This window comes from Cyprinodon tularosa, unplaced genomic scaffold (genome assembly GCF_016077235.1).
Source record: "Cyprinodon tularosa strain WSP-4 unplaced genomic scaffold, ASM1607723v1 ctg286, whole genome shotgun sequence".
Lineage (NCBI taxonomy): Eukaryota > Metazoa > Chordata > Actinopteri > Cyprinodontiformes > Cyprinodontidae > Cyprinodon > Cyprinodon tularosa.
Window position 1 is genome coordinate 54,400 of NW_024038992.1, and position 24,389 is coordinate 78,788.

At 39.3% G+C, this 24,389-nt stretch overlaps 1 protein-coding gene across 2 annotated transcripts in view; it reads right to left on the reverse strand.

Moving 5' to 3' along the window:
- si:dkey-288a3.2 (protein phosphatase 1 regulatory subunit 37) overlaps window positions 1-24,389 on the reverse strand; it is a 57,614-nt gene that overhangs the window by 10,450 nt on the left and 22,775 nt on the right. For both annotated transcript variants that reach the window (XM_038290679.1, XM_038290678.1), the window contains exons 7-10: window positions 19,406-19,561; window positions 18,938-19,050; window positions 17,071-17,212; window positions 16,748-16,914 (exon numbers count right to left, since the gene is read on the reverse strand). In XM_038290679.1, the coding sequence (XP_038146607.1) occupies window positions 16,748-16,914; window positions 17,071-17,212; window positions 18,938-19,050; window positions 19,406-19,561 (578 nt within the window). The remainder of the gene's footprint in view (window positions 1-16,747; window positions 16,915-17,070; window positions 17,213-18,937; window positions 19,051-19,405; window positions 19,562-24,389) is intronic.

Consider the following 24,389-nt stretch of genomic DNA (forward strand, 5'->3'; position numbering starts at 1 on the left):
CTGAGGATCAGGGCTTGATGATGCAAAAAGAACCACAACACCAAATAGTACCAAAAAGGAGCAGGTTCTCCATAAAATTCAATCCTCACCGCAACTTCTTCCTGAGACCCTCTGAATGATCTCCACAGGATCACTAACAACATTCCAACCTCCACCAGCAAGAAGCCTGTCTTTGTGCTGAGAGGGTAGGTAAATCAATGTGGCAAGAAAAAAAAAGAGTCAATATTTGTGAAAGAACTATACGAAACTGGCTGAAGGAAATGAACCGTAACAAGAAAAAAACACTTTAACCAAGACACAATAATCGGTTGGGCTAAAGAGAAGCAGTTTTGGATGATAAATCCTAAACCTGCATTGGTTGATGAGATGATGCAAAAACATTTGTTGGGTGCAATACCAGTGAAACTTCCAAAAGATTAGCAGTAGCAGAAATGCAAAGGAACCACATGCCAGGCGAGGAGCATGGCAGGTGTTTCTCAATACAACCAAATAAAATACACATCTGAACTTTTACTGACTTTATCATCCGGGACGAAGCGTGCTGATTAGATTGGATCTATCAAAGTCTATATTTTGAACCTTTCTGTTGTCACCTTTTTCTCAAACCAAACAGAAATGGTGACTCCACCTGCCCCCCCTTCCCCTCTGTGCTCTCAGCGTTTATCAGCTGTAACTTCCTAATCCCTGTTTTTAGCAGCAGTCTGGAACATTCCTCCATGAGATTACAGACGGCCCTGGGCTGCTGATTATCTGAGGAGACCACTATAGAGACCCCCGGCCAACAGCACTTTTAACTCCGGTTAATTGATCTTCACACTTTTACAAGTTCAACCCTGAAACGCCCCCCACCTCCCCCCGCTGCCACCCTACTTGAAATATCTGCTTGTTTTTTGCTGCCGGATGTTGTTGATCCCAGAGCTTTTCAAGGTGTTTGACTGTGAAAAAAAGCATAAATGTGTTTTATCTCATTTTACAACTACAGTTCTTGACTGATCTGTTTGGAAAAGGTAAATGTAACATTTCTAAGCTCACCTTTTTAGCTTACAAACTCTTTTAAACTGAAATGACAACACAAATATGGGGAAGACTTTTTAAAACTCAGGGACAATAGAAAAAAACAACCCATCTAAAAATCTTTGCTTCAAATATGTATAAAACAATTACAGAAACTAACAAAAAATTTAAACTAAAAGTAATCGCTGTTAAAGGAATTCCAGGTAAAGTGCAAAATAACAATTATAAAGGGAGTGTTGAGGAAAGGGCTAAGGTGGATTACAATAGTTTGTGATTCCTAATATGGTTCTTTACCAAAACTCTTTTAACAAAAATTCAGAAGTTTGCAATATTTAGTACTTGATAAAACTAACATTTAAAGTTTTTTATTATTATATCAAACATTTTGTGTATTTAACTGAAACTACCTACAATTGTTTGCAAACTCTTGAATCATGTTTTGTTGACCATTTATGTTTTATAAAAAGATGACAAAGGATTGATCATTAAGCTAATTTCTAAACGAATTGCCAAGCTGGTCCGTGTTGTAATATAATGCCATGCAGAGTGGATACATCACTCTTTTGCCTGATTCAACAAACTTTATCTTTGTTGAAAGTATTTAGAAATGTTTAATTATATCTAATTATATCTATATCTATATAAGTCATCCGAGCTGAATTTCCCTTGGAAGAGATTTCTTTGTATAGAGTAAATGTAAACATTTGGTTTCTTCCTTAGTGCCACATATTTTACAGGTTGACTAAGTTAATGAAAAAAACACATTCCATCCAAATTCATAAAGTTGGAATTAAAAGAGATTCTACCTACAGCCCTGACTGTTTTTCAACAGACAAAGTTGGACATTTTCAACACCAGAAGAATGAATATCCAATAACAATCAAAAAAGTAAGATGTGTGTGCAGAAAGAATGAGACAAATAACACCAGGAACTCTGCATGGTTTGTTATCCTTAATACCAGAATGTTTAGTGTCAGTGCAAGAAATGAGAACATTGAAAACTGGTGAAAACTCCTTCAGTAAGTTTATGGAATCTGTTTTCGCCTATAGTGCAGAAATATAAAAATAAATGAAAGAAAAAGAGGAAAGGAAATAAAATAATTCCTTTTTTCCCATATCTTTACAAATGCAAGTTTGTATATTTTTTATGCAACATTTTATCTGATAGAAATTGATTGGTGTTCCTGCAGGACAGTGAAGACATAAATCATTGGCTCTTCTGAGGTGAACCAGGGGACAGCTGCAATGAAGCTGAAACTACAGAGCCTGACTCTGACTGGCTTCCTGTCGGCGCTTTAATAAGATGTCTAACTACACAGCCCTTCACAGGGAACGCCAGGACACTAGTGTCTGATGCCAATTTTGCCCAGAACCAAAAGGACCACAGAGGAAGGTTTGGGATGAATCTCCCTGACCTCTCCAGCAGAGTGAAGGGGGTCTGGCATCTGCTTTAATGAGGCTGCCCACTCCCCAAGCTGTGGATCAGGCACTGGCACAGGAGGAGAGGTGGCAGAGGTAACAGCTGGCTGCGGCCAAGTCGTCATGGCCGTGGCATGACCACAGATTTATTGGCTGTGTCCAGGACTCCAGCTGATGCTGTCCCAGGGTTCCTGTCACACTGATGTCTTGATCACTAAGCTGAGCAGACAGATCCAGCCTGCCAGCCACTGAAAGTGACAACAAATCCAATTACCTCCTCTCCATGGTGCCCGGTCCAGGCTGTGGTTTGAGGAGGGGGGGAGAAAGATGTGGCTGAGATGTTGTGAGACATCATGGTCAGTTGTCCTGCATGGTACAGGAGTTTTAGTGATTCTCTTGCAGTATAGTGACATGGTCTACTGCAGCTGACATGTTCGCCAAGCGTTCAGAAGTAAAAATTCTTTTTCAGGTCAGGCAGGGTGACATCAGCAACACAAATAAGGTCAGCAATGCACTGACCATCTGCTGTTAAACACCAGCATATGGCTTAAGCTTTGTTTAACATCTTTGCAGCAGGAAGAATTTAAACAACCTTTAAAAACTCAGAAGATGATCTGCATCTTATCTTATTCTTAGACTCATCCACTCCAAGGCAGCATACATTTTACTCTCCAAAGTTAGGTTATAAAGACCAACAAAACAATGCAATTTACATAAATGCAGCATGGTAATCAGTTTTTAACCTTTACATATCAGATACTGTTTTTGGACAGGGGCCACAGCCAATTTAGCTCCATTACAACTTCTGAACCATTCGATTTTTCACTGCTACTCCCTCCTCTTCTGTATTCTGACTTTCTGGGCATGTGTATTTTTTGTTATATCAGTGCAAAACACTAACTTAAATAAATTATGTTATTTTAAACCTTGATTGAGTCCATTGGTCTGAAATGTAACCTTATAGTGTTTTAAGGTTATATAGAAGTGCCAGTTAGGCACATATAAATGCCCCAAAATAGTTTAGTGTGGGCTACACAGTGGTGCAGTTACAGTAGTAGCAGTGTTGCCTTTTAACAAGAGGGTTTTGGGTTTGATTATCAGCCCAGGGCTTAGTTGAGCACGGTTCCGTTTGGGTACTATGACGTTCTCCCAAATTCCAAAAACATGGCCGATAGGTATTTGGCTTCTATCAATTGTCGTTAGTGTGTGTATGTAAGGTTGTATGTCACTGTCCTGCCCTGCAACACAATGGCGACCAACCATGTGTGTAACCTGCCTTTCGCCCATAGACTGCCGGAGAAAGGCACTGGCCCAACTGCGACCCTGACGGAATAAGTGTCATAGGTGGATTGATCTTTAAGTTTAAAATGTTGTAAATGAAAAGATATACAGTAAGCATGTACTGAGGTATAACTGTATTCAAGTGTGCAGTGAGTATGGCTCTTCCATGGGAAGAGAAGCCATGTTGTGGTTACTTACAGGCTTAAATCCAGCTTTCCCCTGTCATATGTTGATTTGACCTTGGGCAAGGCACCTAAGCTCATTGTGACTACTTATTTATCCCTCAGCTTTGGCTGTAGGCACATTTGTATATGAGTCTGGCTAAATAAGTGGTCAGTATCACCAGAAAAAACTGTTCTACCCATTCAGAACTAATACTGAAGTACCTTTGAAAAAGTTTTAAGAACAGACTGAGATCAGAGAGCAAGAAAAACACTGCAGCATCAGAGATTTTCCAGATTTATGATATCCCAATTATTATGTAATTAACAAATCACTATTTCGGTTTAATAAAATATGCACTAAGCTTCCAGACCCTATATCTAAAGCAGCAGGAAATCAAAACTTGATAAACCATTGCAGAACGGTACTTTAAAACCCAAATTTGATGGGTAATCAATCTCAGAACAAGGTTCAGTTTAGACAGCAATGCTAATGCCTTTTATGGTAATACTTAAATTGTGGATTTGATATTTCCGTTGAATCACAAAGGGCCAAAACTGACAATGGGGACTAAAACTGAAAATTGATTTTTGTTCCTTTAATTTACTTATAGTACAATAAGTAGGTGTGTTGCAGTTGATCTACAAAGATTGCTTGCACAAATATGAATATATGATACATTTAAATGAGACAATTGTTTGTTATTCTAAAGGCTGTAAAAGAGGGATGAGGCTGTTAGCCACACAGTTAGAGGTATACTGACAATAATTTTAAAATAATGATAAAACCAAATATTATTCAATGTGCACTTAACATAGGTAGCCTTAGCCTGACGTAGTCCTACTCAATTCTAGTCAGAATATGAGTCTGATACTGCTCCATAGAGCTGTGATTATGGGGCGTGTTTCGAATGAACCAGGAAAAAAAATGCCTCTGCACTCAATTGGATAGACCTACAACCAATAAGAGCAATGGAGTGCGTGACATATGTAAAGCGACGCATAGTTGTTGTCAACAAAAAATCAAAGCGTGCAGTTGCACGCCTAGAAAAAGAAGATGAGCCTTGATCGCGTTTCTCTGTTCCTCTTTTAAAATTAATTTGCTGTCGATATCTTCTAGAACAGACCTAATAGCAGAATCTACTCACCTAAACTCTCCAGCGGCAGCCATTGTTGTTGTCACCCAAGCGCGCATTGGTCACGTGGTTGATTACGTTACTGTTGGTCATCTGTCCATCATCGTATAAAGCCCGCCCTGACAATTTGATTGGTCCGCCAGATATTGTGCGAGCATACTCGCGCTACTATTGAGCAATGCCAGACCGAACTTCCCAACCTCAAACGTTGTGGGCGGGACTAAGTTCGGAATGGCACCCAGGCTAAGGTAGCCTATCTTAAAGGCCTACAAAAAAAATAATAAAAACAAAAGTTAAAAGATAAAGTATCAATAAATGGAAAATTGACAGTGAAGGAGAAACAGTCCTATTTATGACAGATTGAGCTCTAAACAGCTGGATTTACTTTCTCCCAACAGCATGACCCAATGTACTGCAAAACAGGTTAGACCTAAAAAAAAAAAAAAAAAACATAGCTGTGCTTCTTGTGAAGCCCTCTAAGAACATTGAGGGCAAAAAAAAAATCCCTCTAGGCAAAAATATGTGATGCACACTTTCAGAGAGATGCACTCCCCTGCATGTCCCAGGGTGAGTATTGAATGTCCTCTGGTGGTCATTAAAAATCTTATTTGTTTTTTTATTGCATACCACTATATTTCAACATAATTTTTCAGGACAACCATTTTTGTCTCTAATAGTATTCTACCATTGCTATTTCTGATGGTTTAAATGTTTTCACATGTACACAGAACCTCTCTCTATTACTCTATTATCTGTTATTTTCACATAGCCTTCTTTGTGGCCACAATGGCTGTGGAAATTCTGCACCTCACTGGTTAAAGTGATGAAAAAGATGTAAAACTTTATGGCTATAGTTTAGTTTCAGTTTTGAAGAATCTTTGAAAGTGGTAAATACACTTCATACTGACATTTGCATAACATTCACCAATAAATTGTGCCTGTTGGTCATTAGAATCTGCATATTGATGAATGCGCACACCCCGAAAAAATGTGCACACACCGCCTGCTGAATTGAACACGCAAATTACTTTGACTTGTCTTGGAAGATTTGGTGTGAGTGCTAAAAAACATTTGTTTAGTTGAACAATGGCTCAACTTTGCATCCTGTTTGTTTTTGTTACTGTGAAGACAAAATGTTGGGACGGAATATTTTATTCTTACTTGTGATTTTTAACTGTGACCGCCACTATCAGCTGTCATTCAGGAAGTGTGTGACAGAGGAAAAAGTATGGTTTGAAAGTCAGTTTCTTCTTGAATTTGAAACTGAAGAAGTCTTTGCTTATCTTCCTCAGAGCTCCACTTTCAGTCACTGACTCCAGTGACCAACCGGAAAAGATCATTCAGTGCTCCGTCTCCTGACATCTCTCCGTACAGCGACGGGATGATCGATTCAGGAGAGCACAGAGAACTCAGGATATTTGGATTGCATGCTCATAGAGCTACAGGGGCTCTCACTTTTTGAAGGTGGTTGAAGTCTTGCCAAGATATTTTATATTCATAGTTAAATATTCAGCACACATAGTGGACAGGGGCAATTTCTGCAGTCAGCCCGCCATTCACAAGTGAAAGGGATGTGGCTTGAGGATGAAGGGAGGGAAAGAGATAGACATGCATGGGCCTTCATGGTAGTCAGATGAGAGGCTGCCAGCTGCTGATGGGTGACTGTTTGAGCGTGGCGCCTCAGGACATGCCCGCTGGAAGCCGATGCGATCCGATACCCCCACTTTTGCTCAGCTTATATACATATGCCCTCTCTTATGCAGAGGAGGCCCATATCAATTGCAGAACGTACAGTGTTTTGGTCATTATGCCAAGTTGTTTGAGCGAGCGTGTTGCATGTCTTAGTGGGAAATGTGGACTTACTGGGCTATGACCACAAAGAAATTTTCCTCAGCATAAAACTATTGTATGGCTCTGCAAAAATGTTGATGTGACAAGTATTGCAGCAAAGCCGCTGAGAAAGGAAAAACTTACTTTGATCAATTCTAAAAAAGTATAATTTTTAATGTAGTAAAACTGCCTTTGTGTAAGCGTGCTGAAAGAAAAAAGCTAGATTCTTGACTCTGAAGATTTGGGATGAAAATGTAAAAGGATATATGTCAATGAAAAACAAGAATTTCTAATTTTGGTGCAATCTTGAAATTTAACAGGACGTATTGTTGCAAAGGAACATATAGCACTTTTCACTGGGGTCAAAAGTGCTTTACAAAGGTGCAGAATTATAAGATAAAAAAGTACAAAGCAAAAGAATAAAATTGTCATAATAATACAGCTGACACACTGGAGTTGTTAAAAAGATGTGCGAAAGAAAAGCCTCCACAGAATCAAGGGAATATAACCAGAGTAGGAGATCATTCCAGAACCTTCGTGCAATGGCCTAGAAGGAGCAATCTCCTCTAGTAATGAAACAGGTAAAAGGGACCGTGAGAAGATTCTTATCTAATGACCTCAGCCTTCGAGAAGGGATATAGTGACACTTCCCATATCTTCCTATATCCTATATGGTACTTCTTGCGGGAGTAACAGGGGTCCCACAGGAAGTGTGCCACTGAGTAATGTTATCATCAGAATGAAACTTTTTTGACATTTTTTATGTCAATCTTTAGGCTTTTGAAAGCATATTTTGTCTCATAAGGAAGACCATAATTAGACCAAGTAGTTTAATCCATCCATCATAGGAGCTTTTGCCGTTTATGGGTAAATCGCGGTCTACACCCTGAACAGGTTCTCAGTCCATCACAGAGGCATAAACCATGCACCTACACACACACTAGGGAGATTCAGAGGCACTAATCAATCCAGTCATATTTTTTGGAGTGTGAGAGGAAACTGGAGAACCCAAAGAGGATCCATGTATGCTTGGAGAAACATGCAAGCTCCATGCAAAGAAACTGTGAGCCAGGAATTAAACCCAGGACCTTCTTGATGCAAGACAAGAATGCTGCAAAACTGCACCACCATGAAGCTGTTTAACCCTTACATCCGTACATTCATCATATTTCACCTCCAATATCTAAGATCAGGTACCAGAAAGGACCAATTTAGGAGAAGAATTGAATAATCCTTTTCCAAGATCAGAGAAACTACTTTTGACTACTCATTTCAGTGTGGATGTGGTTTGACTTCAAGCTTCTATGATGGGTAGAATGATTAAGATGCCAGGGCAAACATATTCAAATGTTGAAGCAATCCAATCCAGCAATTTAATGAATTATCGTAACGTAACTTAATCTAACGATGCATAGTGCAGATTATCTGTCTGCAGTGATATAAATTCAATGACCTAAGGATACTAGCAGCTACTTGGCCACTTCTGTGATTTTGTAGACTTTGCAGACGCAATTGGTTTTCTATCACCAGGGCTAAAAAAGATAAAAAATAACAACAATTGACACCTCAACATTACAACTCCAGCTATTTCACTTCAAATAATTTTTTTTCCAGTAACTAATTTTTTAAACAGGTATTATAGGTGTTGATAGCTGTGTGCAGGAAGGATCTTCTGTAGCTGTCTGTCTTGCACCGGATCTGAAGACGCCTCTGACTGAAGACACTCACTTGATGTGAAATAATTTCCAGAAGTTCTAAAGGAGATCATAAAACAGAGCTGGCCTTGTTTTTTAGCATGTTGAGCTTTTATTATTATTTCATCATTATTTTATTTGCCACTGTCCTGATACAGCACAGCGATGTGCATTTCACACCCTTCATCAGTTTACTGATAAATAATACAAAGGAGGGTGGATCAGAATGCAAAGCGAAAACACAGTGTTTCATACACAAGACATAATATGACATTTTGAAATGTGCTTTAAATCCCCTCAGTTAGATCCACATTTATCATGTTTTTACATAAACAGCAACAAGCTTGGCAAGCTGAAGCATCTATTTATGGTGACTCCAGCAACAATAATAGTGCTGGCTCTTTCTCGCTTTTGAGGCAATCCAGTGTAGGATGACCAGATGTTCCGATTTGGGCGGGACTGTGCCACATTTTTCACTTCTGTCCTGCATTTGACTGTGTCATATTAGAAAAAGAAAAAAAAATACAGACTTTATCACACAGTTGTGCCATAGCACGATCAACCTGCACAAAATGCTCTTAAAACAGAACAGGTAAAGAATTTTATTGCAAAATATGACGGAAACTGCATTTAAAGAAAAGTGAAAGTAGTCACAACAAGGACTGCAGAAGAGTGTATGACTGGGTAAAACCAGTGAAAGGTGAAACTTCAGCTTTTTATGAAGTCTTTCCTAAAATATTTTTCAATTTGATAAGAGGGGTGTGCAATATAAAGCAATGCCATAAAACTGTAGTCAAAGGAAGGTACAGCTGAAAAAGCAAAGGCTGTCCCACTTTGTTGCTCAAAAGCACGTTTTCTTTTTATTTATTTATTTTTTTAAGATATGGTCACCCTAAACAGTTAAAGGATCCTTTTAAGTCTGTGCCTTATGATCAATCTTATCTGAAAGCTGTGCAGAACTAAATTTCATTTTGTATACACTCTGTGTATACAAAATATAAAATAAAATTTGTCTTACTGTAAGTCTTAAGGCTAAGATAGAGATAGATGTGCTGCAGCCAAAGCAGTTCAATAAAAAGATTACACTTTTTAACAGACAGTAGCCAATTCTAAAGTGAGATCCACTGTAGGTTAGAATAATCTTTAAAGTAGATTTAGAAACAATTTTTAAAAAATTTTAACACTCCTTTTGTTTACGCTTCAGTGTAGTGAGGATTTAACTTAAAGGTGAGCAGAGTTTTTTGACTTTTAAATACACCCCTTGTTAAATGCATCCAAATCAAATGGAAAATGGCCTCTACAGGGACTCACTAATGGCCTAATTATTTGATTCGTGTGGGTGGAAGCAGATAAACACGCAGGACACATGCCCCTGAGGAGCAGAGTTTAGGATTGCTAATAAATCATATGTAAAAGGTGTACATGTCTGAAGAATTTCAGTGACTAATGGGATGTAAAAAAGGAGGTACTGATGAACAAACTGATGATTGGAGCAACTGAAAAATCGATATTGTGATTCCAATTTGCTCTTTTTCCCCATCTGCCCGGGTGATGGCAGCACCTCCAGTAAAGCAGTTAGTTTTATTATCTATTCAAACGTTACCTGTATTTTTTTAAGTAACTGTTGACATGAAGTAAATTACTGTATGGATTACAAATGAGGTGTTTCAGTTCAGCAGATGCGTCTGCTGGAAATCTAAACTTTGGACATTGCAACTCTATGGACCTATTTATGCAAAAAAGATATAAGATCATAGAATGGGAACTTCAACAAGAAATCAGGTCCTGCTCAAGGGAAGATGTGAATATTATAACTTGAGACTGCTCCTCAGGATAGCAGAGATTCAATATTTCTGAAAGATTTGGAAATGATAGTTACTGGTTGATCGGAACCGGAGCAGGAAGTAACTCCTCTCACCTCCGGACTGAAGCCAAACCCTGATCCAAACCTATCTCACTCTTCTCTTGACTGCACATTGAAGTGATTATACCCCCAAAGCTGAACCCCAACCTAACAAACACGCACACACAGAGACACACTGGCGCTCAGAGGGGCTAATTAAAGCTTTAATATGCAAATGAGAGCCACAGTAAATTACACAGCTGGCAAATATGCCTGTTTTTGCCTGAAAATACATCAGGAGCGCAGCGACTAGTGTGTTGCTGCAGTTGTTGTTGTGTTTGCAAAGAAACAGGGGATCACCAAACCCCCACCCACCCACCTACCCTTCAGCTATTCCACCCCCAAACCCTCGTCGCCTGCTGGAGAGACTCATCCAGCTTTGTCCCTTTCAGAGGCATCAAGAGGAAAAGTAGACTCTGATCCCAGATGTTGGATAATAGCACTAAACAATGCTTCAGTAGTATCCCTCAGATATGCAGGTCAAACAAGCTGGATTTCCACGTTACGTTTATACATTTGCATTCTGTTCCATTGTCCAGTTCTGGCCATGCAACCATCAAACCAATAAATCAGGTTAGTTAAAAAGGTATTCATGGGGTTTATATAAGACTTTTTACTCTTTTTTGCTTTATATGTGCATGTGAAAGTTAAAACTTTAAAACTGTTTGAATTAGAGGTGGGTATTGGCAAAGAAGTCATGATTCGATTCGATATCACGATTCACATGCCATGATGCGATTCTATCACGATGCATCACGATACTTGAAATATTGCGATGCATTGCGATGCATTGCGATATTTTCACTGAACACTGTAAGAAAACGATACAGGGGCAAATTTTCATAGTGTCCTCCATGTTTTATTTCATATGACTCATCGCAGTATCCCACGGCCGGAAATGCTTGTGACACTTGGTTTGGCAGATGTGCGCCAACCATTCATGTATTTTATTTGTTCATTTTTTGAAGTTAAGAATCGATTCTTGCCATCAAGAATCGATGCAGTAGATCACAAGAATTGGAATCGCGATGCATCGTCATGGCGATTATTTTGCACACCCCTAGTTTGAATTCTGAATAACTTTTTCTTTTCCTAAGATGAAGTATGTGTTAGAAAAAGGAAGGTATAAGGAGTAAAGTCCTTGAGATACCTGAACGTTTAGTTGTTTTAAATATAAAGCTTTTATCTAAAGATTTATCATATTCTACTACAGTTAGAAACCCAAATTAATGGATTGAATTGGCAAAAGATCAAACGTGCCTTACAAAATTTTAAATTATATTAAGGCATATTTAGGAGAGTTTACAACAACAGCCTTTTGACAGAATAAGACCCTCTTAATGTCTCTTTTTTATATTAGCTTTGTAAATTCATATCCAAGTTAGGATATATTCCTCTGTGTTTTCTTTATCTATTGCCAATAATGGCTTTTTTTAAGGAAACACAAACATTTATTATCTCAATGTCAGCTTTTAACGCCTCTGTGATAGAGACCAAAACAACATTTCTATTCATCAGTTAGGAAAAGTTTACAGAGCGTTATCAAGAAAGAGATTTTCCTTCTACAACACTGGACAAAAGCACCAGAAGCAGATTAATAGTTTGCTGAGGTACTTAAATAATAAGTAATATATAGTAAGATTTGTTTTATTTTATGTTAACTCAAAATGTATCATTTGCAAACAAAACACACCTTGCTGCTATGTGTTTATTTATTTTAAAATGGCTTTTGAAATGTATTATTCATATAATTAAAAATATATATATATATATATATATAAACAAAAATATAACAAGGAAAAATACATATCTAGGAGTTCTTGAGAGGTAGCTTGTGTAAAAATAATGCAGGGTGGTGGTTTACCAAGTAGTTAGCAGTTTATTTAAAGGGGTTTGGTACTCCAAGTCCTCATTGAGCAGTTGAAAATTACTACCATGAGTTTGACCATTCCTCCAGTATTGACCAAACAATGATTCGTTTAGTTAAACAAGATGGTGACTTAGTCTTGTGAGTCTAGATATGAACTGTAGTTTAATTGCAGATATGGGAATATTGTTAATCCAGAACCGTCCATCTCCTTGGAGCCATTTTGTTACCGCCCTACGAGACATTGTCTGAAGGTTTGTTCTGCATGGTTGATGTTGACGCTCCTGAGCAGCAGCATCATGAACATACAAGCTGCATGCATGACTGGGCTACTGTGAAACCCGGCCGGCCTACTGGGACATGACAAGGCCCCAAAAACATACAAATAGACCCTTCTTTTTTATCGCACTTAAAAATGGTTCCTTAAAAAGGCCGCTGTCTGCGTGATCACCCTCAATGTGATCTCTGACAAAAACACAGCTCCACTCTAAACAGTAGTCTAGTTGTTAAAAAAGGGGGGATGGTGGATTTTTGTTTTGTTTTGTTTTTTTAGAGGCATACATAACATTGCATGGTATGTTTGTCAGATGCCAGCTACGCCATTCATTGACTTTGGCCAAGACACCTTACAGTAGAACTGGAGTCAGTGCCTGGACTGGCATGGCTATCACTGCCCCTACATAGTTAGGGACTAATGCAGAGAACAAATTTCACATTGTGATCAGCTTCATAGTCATAGTAGGCCAATTCTTTGATTTTATTTATTTTGTTCAAGCTACAAGTAAGCCCACGGCCCTCCAAATGTTGAAAGGGCAATATTATTGCAATTACTGTTAATATATAGTAGAAATTTTACACATTTAGAGATAAAAAGTCATAGGGGATGGTATGGGGGTCATGGTCACTTAAGAAGGGGGATGGTTTTTACATTTTTTTAATGCCCCTCCACTCGAGTACTGACTCTAAAACATCATGCATAATTATGTGATAAAGTTACCCTGATATGTCAACAAAATAAATACATTGGCTTAGTCTGTAACTTACCATGAATTAACACCTTGTTTGATTTTCCAGCATCTAACCTTGCATTCAAAGTTAACCTGTAGAAAGGGGAAAATCACCAGTTTCTAAAAGTATCTTTGCTTTTGACTAGCTAATGGGAAATAGAATTAAAGAAAAATAACCATCAGCCTGAGATAATGTTTCCAAGACAAAAAAGCAGGAAGGGTTTAAGCCAAGACAGAAAGACTATAGCAATAGTCAATAATATATAGGGAAAGCAGGGGTCTTAATAAAGGAAGCAAGTGGAAAAAAAACCCCAAAACTTATGCAAATCATATATGACTTTTTATTGGCAGTCAGAGTGACCCAATAGCTATCTACAGTATTCACCTCCAAAATATCCAAATTGTGTAATAGGCCTTAGTAAGTTAGTTAAATAAGCTAATGTGTATAGCTTGTCTGAAAGTACTGAATGAGAATGTCTGTTTCCACTTGAAAATTGGGTTTTTCAAAGTATAACTAGTGCACTGCTGAAACAGAATCTTTCAGACGGACAACACCATACTGAATATCCTTTACCAAAATATGTAGCATTATTTTTCGAGAAAACAGGATATCAGCCCAATGCAAGTTATTAGGCCCAGTGCTGAAGGTCTGATGAGTCCGGCTTGTGTTGCAACCTTATAAACAAAGCTCTCTGCAGTTCTTGAGTTGATCATGAACTTTCCTGAAAATTAAAGCATTCTAGAATAACATGGAGAATTCTGTGAAGCTATCTCTAAAACTTGTCCCTGGGTTCTTAACAAGACAACAATTCCAGTTTCAAATGTAAAAACAAGGTTGAACCCAAAGAGTCCAGAAGAGGTTTGATTAAAAAATGTTGGTGGGACCTTAGGTAGTCTGTACAGAAAGGAATGTCTGCAAACACTTAATAAACTTAAACCGTATTTAAAAATGGACCAAAATCCTTCAACCGCTGAGAGTAAAAGAGACAACAAAAACCTGGAAAATGGGCTTGGCTTGGGTTGGTTATCGTTTAAATTTGTCTGCAAAAAATGTATGATTTTGAAAAGCTTTCAGATTACAAGGAAAAAAATATCAATTATAGCAGTAAATATAAATACACACAATTTGCTGTCATAATTATTGCTCTAACAACATCTACCTCTGACATGCGACATTCAAAAGAGGACACTCGCCTGCCTTATCTCTTAACTCTTCTGCTAACAGGGCGTTCGTGTTGGACAAATCCAAAGCCAAATATTTAGGCATCAAGCAGGCGCAGAGGCCCTGTTGTCCAATGTGTGATTAAGAGCGTGTCGGGCAGAGGAACTTCACTTCATTAACTGGTTCCCCTGATAAGGATGTATAAACAGCTCCCCCTTGCAGTGGCTACAGAGAGAAGATGCCCCTCAGAAAGGCTTTTTTCCACCAGGGCTGGGGAGCATGAATATTTTAAACGGGTAAATAATTAATAATTAACAGCAAACAGGCCACTGATCAAATGAAGCACTGTGGCAACAGACATGAAAACTCCAACTCTTGTAAACAAAGACGAGAGGACCCAGATTTCCTCTCCTTCTTCTACCTTCTAAATATGCGTATCCCTGATCCCCTCCCGCTTCCCTATAAAACCACACACACGGCGGAACACACACAGGCACATCAGCGAGTGCCTTAACCCCCTCTATCACTTATTTTCCCCAAATTTCCACGTATTCCTCTGCGGCCTGGGGAATGGGAATGAGCGGGAACACTTGATCTGGCCACCCGCTGCTTTCTGATGGAAAGATTTGGTTTTTAATACGATCGTCACTCCTCCCACCTGCATAGGCCACGGCAAGACAAATCCCATCTGTGTGGTTCCAGAACCTGCCACGGCTTAAAAAATTCCCTTATTACAATTCCCTTAAAATGCCCAACCACACAAGCTCCCAACAACGGCGGGAATGCTAATCATATCTCTCTGCAGCTTTAGGGGAGGAAAAAAATAAAACAACAACTGAGGAATGAGATGAAGAAATCCCAGCTTTAATGACACACATTCACAGAAACATCCTCCAGAATCTGGCACATCTTTTCGCCTGACTTTAGCCAGAGGAGGCGTTTCATAAAATCAGACTTAATCGTGTAAACAACACGCAGACAAACAGTAAACCACTGCAAACAAAAATAAAAGTACTCTGGAAGCTGTGCATGGATTGCCTTCAGAGTAAGCATCCCCTTCCTTCGAGATTTTAATTAATGCTTTAATATGCAAATAAGTCAGCAGAGATAAAATCATGACAAACAGATGGCAAGTGTGGGTAATTATTTAGTGAATCCAGGAGGGGCATGTATTAAAGTTATGGCGCCATTTTCCTCAGGCCTCTGCAGCCATAGAAAGGTGGAGACGAAAAACACATAACATCATAAACATGAATTCAAGTCTACAAGAAACCAAATGTGAGTAAACTCATATAGGTTCAAATAGAACTGTTGGAGAGCTGGAAGCCAGAGAACTCCAACTTACCCCAAACTAAAATGTCTGACTTTTTACCATAATTATTCATTCCTTATACACTTTAAAAAAAATAAAAGTTATTAAATTGTAAAACATATAAAGTAAACATAACCTTTTTTCAATATTGTGAGACTACTCTAGATTCCCTTTAAGAACGGCAGCTACAGGGTATCCTAGCTGCCTACAGCAACTTACATCTACAAAAAAACATTGAAGAAGCCCATATAAGAAGTGCAACATATAATTTCTCTTTGGTATTAATTAATATTATTTTAATTGATTTTGTAATGAGGAATTAAAAATAATTCTATTGGCCACTTAAGGCCAACGGAACCGTCTGTGCACAGAGTATTCCACAGCCTTTAAGGGAACATCAGTAACAAGGAAGGGGTATAACTTGACTAAAATTCAACAATGGATGGATCTTTATTCAAACTGACAATTTCTCATTTTTGCATTGATATGTGGATGGTAAGTTCCAGCAGACCCTACCAAGAGGGGATCTCCAGCAGATCCTTGAGCCAATTGAAGTAGCATTTAAAGCATCTCAAAGTCTGAGACGAGGCCTGAACATGATAGATCAGATGGATATATTTAGACTGGGACTGAGCTACTCTTCCAACTGGTGCTGTTACAATATCTTGGAGTCTTGATGACTTGAAAGAGTTAAACAAAGTAGGAGAAAGGAAAACTTTATTTCCTGAATCTGGTATCAGATGAGTGGTAGAATATGGGTAAACAAATATTCAAACTCAGTTTGGTATTAGAATGATTACATTTAATTAGGTTTCACTTCTATGTACCATAAAACAAGCTGGGTTTCTGAGATGTCCCAAACTTGCAACTACTGTAACATTCCCAAGAGTCCTAAATCCTTTTTAGTCAACTAAAGTAGATAAAGCTGAGCTGGACCCCAAAGACTAAGATGGACACCTACCAGCTCCTGTGGAGGTATGGGGTCAACATCCAGATCAGTCAGAGAGCTGTTTATCCTCAGGGCCAGACTAAGGGCCATCAAGCCTCCAAGCTTCACTTTGTTCTGATGGAGGTCCAACCTTTGAATCAGACGACTTTCAGCAAGGAACTCAGCCAGCGCCACAGCACCTTATATGGAGGGACAGATGTAGTGCCTTCAGAAAAAAATTTTGCCACAAATCTTATACTAAGATACCAGTCAAGCAGTAGAGTTGAAAACCTCAAATTACTGCTGACAATATATGTTAATTTAAGAGGGCATACATGGGTTAGAAGTTACTGTACCTTCACAGGTGATGTTTGTTTGGGCAAGGCCAAGATGCAGCACTGAACTGTTCAACATGAGCGGCTCCCTGATCATCTGGATGCCCTCATTACCCAGCAGATTATCCCCTAAATCCAGAACTTCCAGGGCCTTCAGACCTGGCTGGAGAAAAATAACTTGTGAGACCAGAATGGCTGTTAGTGAGAGTGTTAGTAGTCAATCAGTTTGGAGAGGCTGAAAAGTTTAGATTTCCACCGCTCAGCTGTAAATACTATTCCTTTCAGAAATGTTCCCTCTCATGTTATTCACTCAGAATTTCTGTTTTCTCTCTCCAGAGTCACATTAGCATTGAAGGTTGATTAGCTAGTGCATGAAGCTGAGGGTGTTTGGTGCACGAGGGGCCCACATTGCCTGAAGTGGAACGCAACGCCCACTCCTGGCTGCGTCCCGTCGCCTCACCACCCTCCTCTGGTCACTGCTCTGTAAAGAGATGGAGCACGGGGGCGGAAACAAGCTTGAAGACTGACAGACCTGGAGAGCATCTTCTTTAGAGTTAATTTGCACCGCCGTGACAACAAACACACTCCAGACCCTCCCCCGTTCCTCAGTCCCTTTTCCAAGCTGAGATGAGGACGACGGAAAAGCCTCCACATCAGAGGCATGGTGAGGAGCAGGCCAAGCATCCCGGATGGATATGCACCAGGGATGAGGGCAGACAATTAAAGAAGCAACTTGTGTGCTTGAAAACTGTCAAACTCATACCCCTTGGGTAGAGTGAGAAGCTTACAGGGAAGTGAAGAGTATGAAAGAACCAAACACTGTATGTTTTAACACACGACATGCTGACTTTAAACTGGGAAAAAAAAAACACAAAACATGGACAACAAAGGAAATTTGGACATTCTTATCAAGACTCAAAATGCAACTAATCTCTTGAAAAAAAGCTTTAGCTAAGAGGTAACCGCTAACCCTAATCCTCTTTCATCATAATCCACATGGGCAGCCAAATGTCTGATTATGGTCATTAAGGCATTTCTCCAGCAGTTACAGCCCACACCTCTTATTTCATCAAACTACTCTTGTGTTTTCTTCACTACAGATCATAACAGTCAGTCATAATTTAACTTTGTTAACTTAGCTTCTTAGCTGATTCTCATCTTGGACAACACACTCACACTTGGCTGTGAATGCCCTCCTTCCCCCCCAAACATTAGACGTCATTTAGAAGTTGAATCTTGTCAGTCCTTTGTAGTCTTGATTAATCCAGAAATAGTTGTTGAACATTGGGCTGTGTTTGGTTGGTCTGATTTTGTCCCACTTTAGTCCAACAATAGATGTTGAAAAGATGTTGCAAACCAATTTTTGCTTGATTTTTGCTATAGGTCTTCCCAGGAGGAAGCTAGCTGAACCATGTCATCTGCAAACAGCAGAGACAAATTCCGCTGGTCTCCAAACCAGACCCCCTCTGGCCCTTGGCTGCACATACAAAACGTATTCATTGAGGTTATTAACAGGACCAGTGACAGAGGCCAGCCCTACCAGAGTCTAAAGTGCATCTGGAACAGGTCCAGCCTAATGCAGGCAATTTAGATTAAAATTCTGCTCCCTTTGTACAGAGACTGTATGGCCCCTAGTAAAGGGGCCCCCGATTCCGTACTCCTGGAGCGGCCCCTACAGGGCACCACAAAACACTTTGAAATGCTTTCCTGGCTCACAGTTCCCAGTCCCCCTTCTTATGCAGGGGAACCACCACTGCAGTCTGCCAGTTAAGAGGGAACATCCTCAAACTCCACTTGAAGTTGAAAACTAATATACAAACCAATAAAGGCCAAAAAAATATATAAACTTCAATATTTCATCTTTGTTATTTCTGTAGTAAGTGTTTACCAGAGTTTTGGCCAGGTACTTCATGCCTCTCTGTGTGATGTGGTTGTTCTTGAGGATTAAGCCTTTAACACCTTTCGTCTGCCTTGATAGACCCTCACACAGCTCCTCCAACCCTGAAAAATCACCACAACCTGTTAAGGTGAATTTAAAAGATGTTCAACTTTAGTGCTATCTCCAACTGTAAACATTGTAAGGATAGAGAAATTGACCTGAGAGTCACACCACATATACATTTCACAGTATTATAACTTCCTAAATGTGTGTTCAGACTCCCAAACCAGCCCATCATTCTTCCTTTTTTCTGTCCTTGTTAATCTCTTGGAATTTCCTATTTTTCCTGATTTGTTCAATGTAGTAGTTCTCCAGGCTTGTTCTCTGGACATTGGTAGCCTACCTTTTAAAGAATCTGCTTGTGAGAATTAATCTCTGCAAAAGGTTTTTGCTCTTTAATGAACATGATAAACTTACCGCCATCTGCTAAAGCATTGTTACTGAGTTCCAGCTTTTGCAAAGTGTTGTTATATCTCAGCAGATCTCCCAGCTGCATGGCGTCCTGGTAGCTGTTCAATTGGTTGTTGGAAAGATGGAGCTCCTGTAAGGCTCTGTTAGCCTTCAAGGCTTGAACTGTAGGTGATGAGATGAGAAACGGACATAAAATTACCAAAATCACTAAATAGATGAAAGCGGGGTTGGCAATAGAGAATCATCCTGCTCAGATGTTTAATGCTTTTATATAAAGCTTTTAGCATTTATATTGATATTTAACATTGTGAATATTAAAACATGAAGACTGAAGGAGATTTTTAAAAAGACCAATTTTATCCACTATCCTTCTGTCCATCCATCCTAGTGGGTTCCAGTGAAACCTGTCCAGATAACCTGTTACAATAATCTTCAGAGGGAGGCGTCCGGGAGCTATCCTGATGAGAGAAACCATCTCATTTGGATTCTCGTTAATGTGGAGGAGTAACAAAGAGGTCCTACTGCATACCTGTGCATTATCTGATCTCTGAGGAAACTTACAGAAGAAAGCTCAAATGTATCCAGGATATGACTTCTGCAGTTATGATCCATATTTGTGACCATACTTCTTGAAAATAAGGCAGAGATACCCTCCCACCTTTTCCTGGATGAATGATGAAACCTCGCAGAAGCCATCATAAAAAACTTGAATCAATATTAAGTAATTTGTTGACAAGTTTGGACTTTTTCAGTCTGCGGTTAGGATCAAATGTGACAGTTTGAAGGGTCAGAGAGAAGAGGTCATTTGGAGGTTTTGGGTAGAAGCCAACAAGTTGTTTTCTAATTTTAGAGATAACAGGAATGTATTTTCAATTCATATGTATTAAATCTGATCTGCTGTGTCCTGAACAAAAAACACTAGGCCTCTGCCGTGGGACTCTGTGAACGTGATCATGAAAATGATTTCACAGCAGGAGACCGAGCTTCCAACAGTTCTTACAGCGAAGAAGCAGTTGTTCTCTTGTCTAACAATAAAAAAGGTGAAAGCAGAGATGTTACTTCTCTGAGGAGGTAATTAAACACCTGTCAGATTTCAGCAAACCACTTCTTTTCATGACTTTATCACTGTTTAGATGCGTATTCCGTATTCATTTATATTTAAAATAATTTTGCATCCTTTGTTTTGTCTATACTGTATTGTGATTCACTTTTGTCCATGTTTTGGACCTTTGTCGCCCTTCCACCCAGATCAATGCCACAGATTTAATCAAACCCCCAGCCCTGCATGTGGAATGCCAACATTGTCATCAGACCCAGCGGGAAGCAAATGGTGAAATCGGTGGGATTGATCCCGGCCAACTCTACTGCAAGCACACAATCCGGTCTGATCGAAGACGGTGATCCTCAGCTGGGACCCCCACTGGGGAGGAAGGTGGAGGGATTGGCCAGGGGGGGCTCGGTAAAGGCATGAACGATGGGGGAGAATGTGGGTTGTGAGTGGGAGGAGGAGGGCGGTTTGGAAGAGTTGAAAATATCAAAGAGATTCAGGAAGCGCCTGAAAAAGAGGAGGGAAGAGTGGGCAGCATACTGAGTCCATTTGGGTCTGTTCTGCTCCCAGCTGAGCGGAGGCGACAGGCTCTGAGCATGACTTTGATTTTCATGTCCACATGAGGAGTCATAAACACAAACTTTCATTTGATGATCTGATGATAAAAACATGATTACAATTCAGCAGATCACAGATTTATATTAATACTTTTAATGTTTGAAAGTTAAACACAAAAAATACACGTGATATGTGGTTTTGTTTCTTTTTATTTATTAAACTAAAAATCAAGAGTGTACTTCATGTTTATGCGTTGTTCTAAATTCAACTTAATTTGCCCTTAGATCATATTTGAGGAAAAAAAAAAAACCCTGTAAAATCTTATACCAACTTTAACATAACTTTTGTTAAACTTGGCTAACGTGTTAATTCTATTGGAAAACCTAATTATAAACCACTGAGATGTTTACTTCAGAACAGCATGCAAGTAAAAACTTCAAGAAATTGCCATTAACAATCAAGTGATTAAGAAACAGTGGATGGATGGACCAAATGTGCAACAGGTCTGCTGTGTTAAAATACCTTTAATTATGACTCTGAGTGACATAAACTTAGAGAAGATGTTCTTTTGCTATACTGATAAAGTTCTGCAGTTATAAGACATAGTTGTACTTTAATTAGATACAGAGAGCTACAAGTGGTGCTCAGCGTAGAAGCGGTTCAAGTAGCCGAGTGAAGCTGCTTCAGTGGCTTTTGTGTAAATGCTCCTCTAAGCAGGCAAAATGTCGGATTTAAATGTGGATAAATTGCATTATGATAGGGAGCATATTTTCTTGGCAAAGTCTAAGTTCACAAGTGTTTTGTCAATTACAAGACTGCAAGGCAATTTGCTCTTTTTTAGTGGATTCAAAGGCTTCGCAATACTCTAAAAGATTAGGTTCTATGGTTTTACCCCTCTGATGTACTTAAAGCATGTTTTTACATCATTCAGAAAAGCTCTGTTATTGATAGGAGGACCAACCATGGACTGTCTGGGCAGAGTATGTCTAATGTACTTTGACTCCATGGCACTGTCTGCTTCCTGTTAAATTGTGTTTGTGTGTTTATGGTAATGTATTCCAGCATAATACTAACACCTCTCTCCTTTGTGCTTGCTTGTAATATATTTATTCATGTGTTTCTGTCTGTGTGCTCATACAGGTGCTGGTCATAAAATTAGAATATCATGAAAAAGTAGATTGATTTCAGTAATTCCATTTAAAAAGTGAAACTTGTATATTATATTCATACATTACATACAAACTCATATATTTCAGATGTTTATTTGGTTTAATTTTGATGATTACAAATGACAACAAATGAAAATCTCAAATTCATCATATCAGAAAATTAGAATATTGTGAAAAGGTTCAAAATTGATGGCCCCTGGTGCCACACTCTAATCAGCTAATTAACTCAAACCACCTGCAAAAGCCTTTAAATGGTCTTTCAGTCTAGTTCTATAGGCTACACAATCATGGGGAAGACTGCTGACTTGACAGTTGTCCAAAAGACGACCATCGACACCTTGCACAAGGAGGGCAAGACACAAAAGGTCATCGCTAAAGAGGCTGGCTGTTCACAGAGCTCAGTGTCCAAGCACATTAATAGAGAGGCGAAGGGAAGGAAAAGATGTGGTCGAAAAAAGTGTACAAGCAAGAGAGATAACCGCACCCTGGAGAGGATTGTGAACAAAACCCATTCAAAAATGTGGGGGAGATTCACAAAGAGTGGACTGCAGCTGGAGTGAGTGCTTCAAGAACCACCACACACAGACGTATGAAAGACATGGGTTTCTGCTGTCGCATTCCTTGTGTCAAGCCACTCTTGAACCACAGACAGCGTCAGAAGCGTCTTGCCTGGGCTAAAGAGAAACAGGACTGGACTGCTGGTGAGTGGTCCAAAGTCATGTTCTCTGATGAAAGTAAATTTTGCATTTCCTTTGGAAATCAAGGTCCCAGAGTCTGGAGGAAAAGAAGAGAGGCACTTCATCCACGTTGCTTGAAGTCCAGTGTAAAGTTTCCACAGTCAGTGATGGTTTGGGGTGCCATGTCATCTGCTGGTGTTGGTCCATTGTGTTTTCTGAGGTCCAGGGTCAACACAGCCACATACCAGGAAGTTTTAGAGCACTTCATGCTTCCTGCAGCTGACCAACTTTTTGGAGATGCAGATTTCATTTTCCAACAGGACTTGGCACCTGCACACAGTGCCAAAGCTACCAGTACCTGGTTGAAGGACCATGGTATCCCTGTTCTTAATTGGCCAGCAAACTCTCCTGACCTTAACCCCATAGAAAATCTATGGGGTATTGTGAAGAAGAAGATGCAATACACCAGACCCAACAATTCAGAAGAGCTAAAAGCCACTATTAGAGCAACCTGGGCTATCATAACACCTGAGCAGTGCCACAGACTGATCGACTCCATGCCACGCCGCATTGCTGCAGTAATACAGGCCAAAGGAGGCCCAACTAAATACTGAGTGCTGTACATGCTCATACTTTTCATGTTCATACTTTTCAGTTGGCCAACATTTCTATAAATCCTTTGTTTTTATTGGTCTTCAGTAATATTCTAATTTTCTGATATGATGAATTTGAGATTTTCATTTGTTGTCATTTGTAATCATCAAAATTAAACAAAATAAACATCTGAAATATATGAGTTTGTATGTAATGTATGAATATAATATACAAGTTTCACTTTTTAAATGGAATTACTGAAATCAATCTACTTTTTCATGATATTCTAATTTTATGACCAGCACCTGTATATATAGCATGACCCATACCCTTCCCACCTGCACAGCCCTATCTTTTCTTCCCAGAGTCAAAAGATACAACAAAGATGATCAATGACTTCAGCAGAATGGACAGATATCTACACCTTAAATGCCCTGTGTGTGTATGGGCATTGGAGTGTGTGTGTGTCCTGGCTTCCACAGCCTTTAAAGACATGTGCACTGGTGCGTAAAGTGGCAGGTAAGAGATTAGGCCTCTAATCCTGGTCCAGACCTGCAGAGACGGTCATAGGTCGAAATCTGGTCCTGCTGACCAGAGTACACAAACACCCACAACCCAACATATTACACAACCAATACACACCATAGAAGCTCTTGTCACAAACTGTTCCTCAGAACTGGATTCTTGGAACAGTTATAGGAAAAAATAAAATGGTCGGGATGCACTAATAACATTTCGTCTAAGATCATCAAAGAGCATAACCAGTTGGGCAGGATAGGAATTCAGATATCTCAATATTTAACATGTTGTCAGATTAGCAGAGGTCTCAAAAGTACTAATGTTTATTACTCAAGTGGAAGCATAAATCCTACCATTCAAAAACACTTTTGAAGAAGTTAGGGTATTAACTTAAGCCTTTTCCTCAAGTAAAAGTACCATTTTAA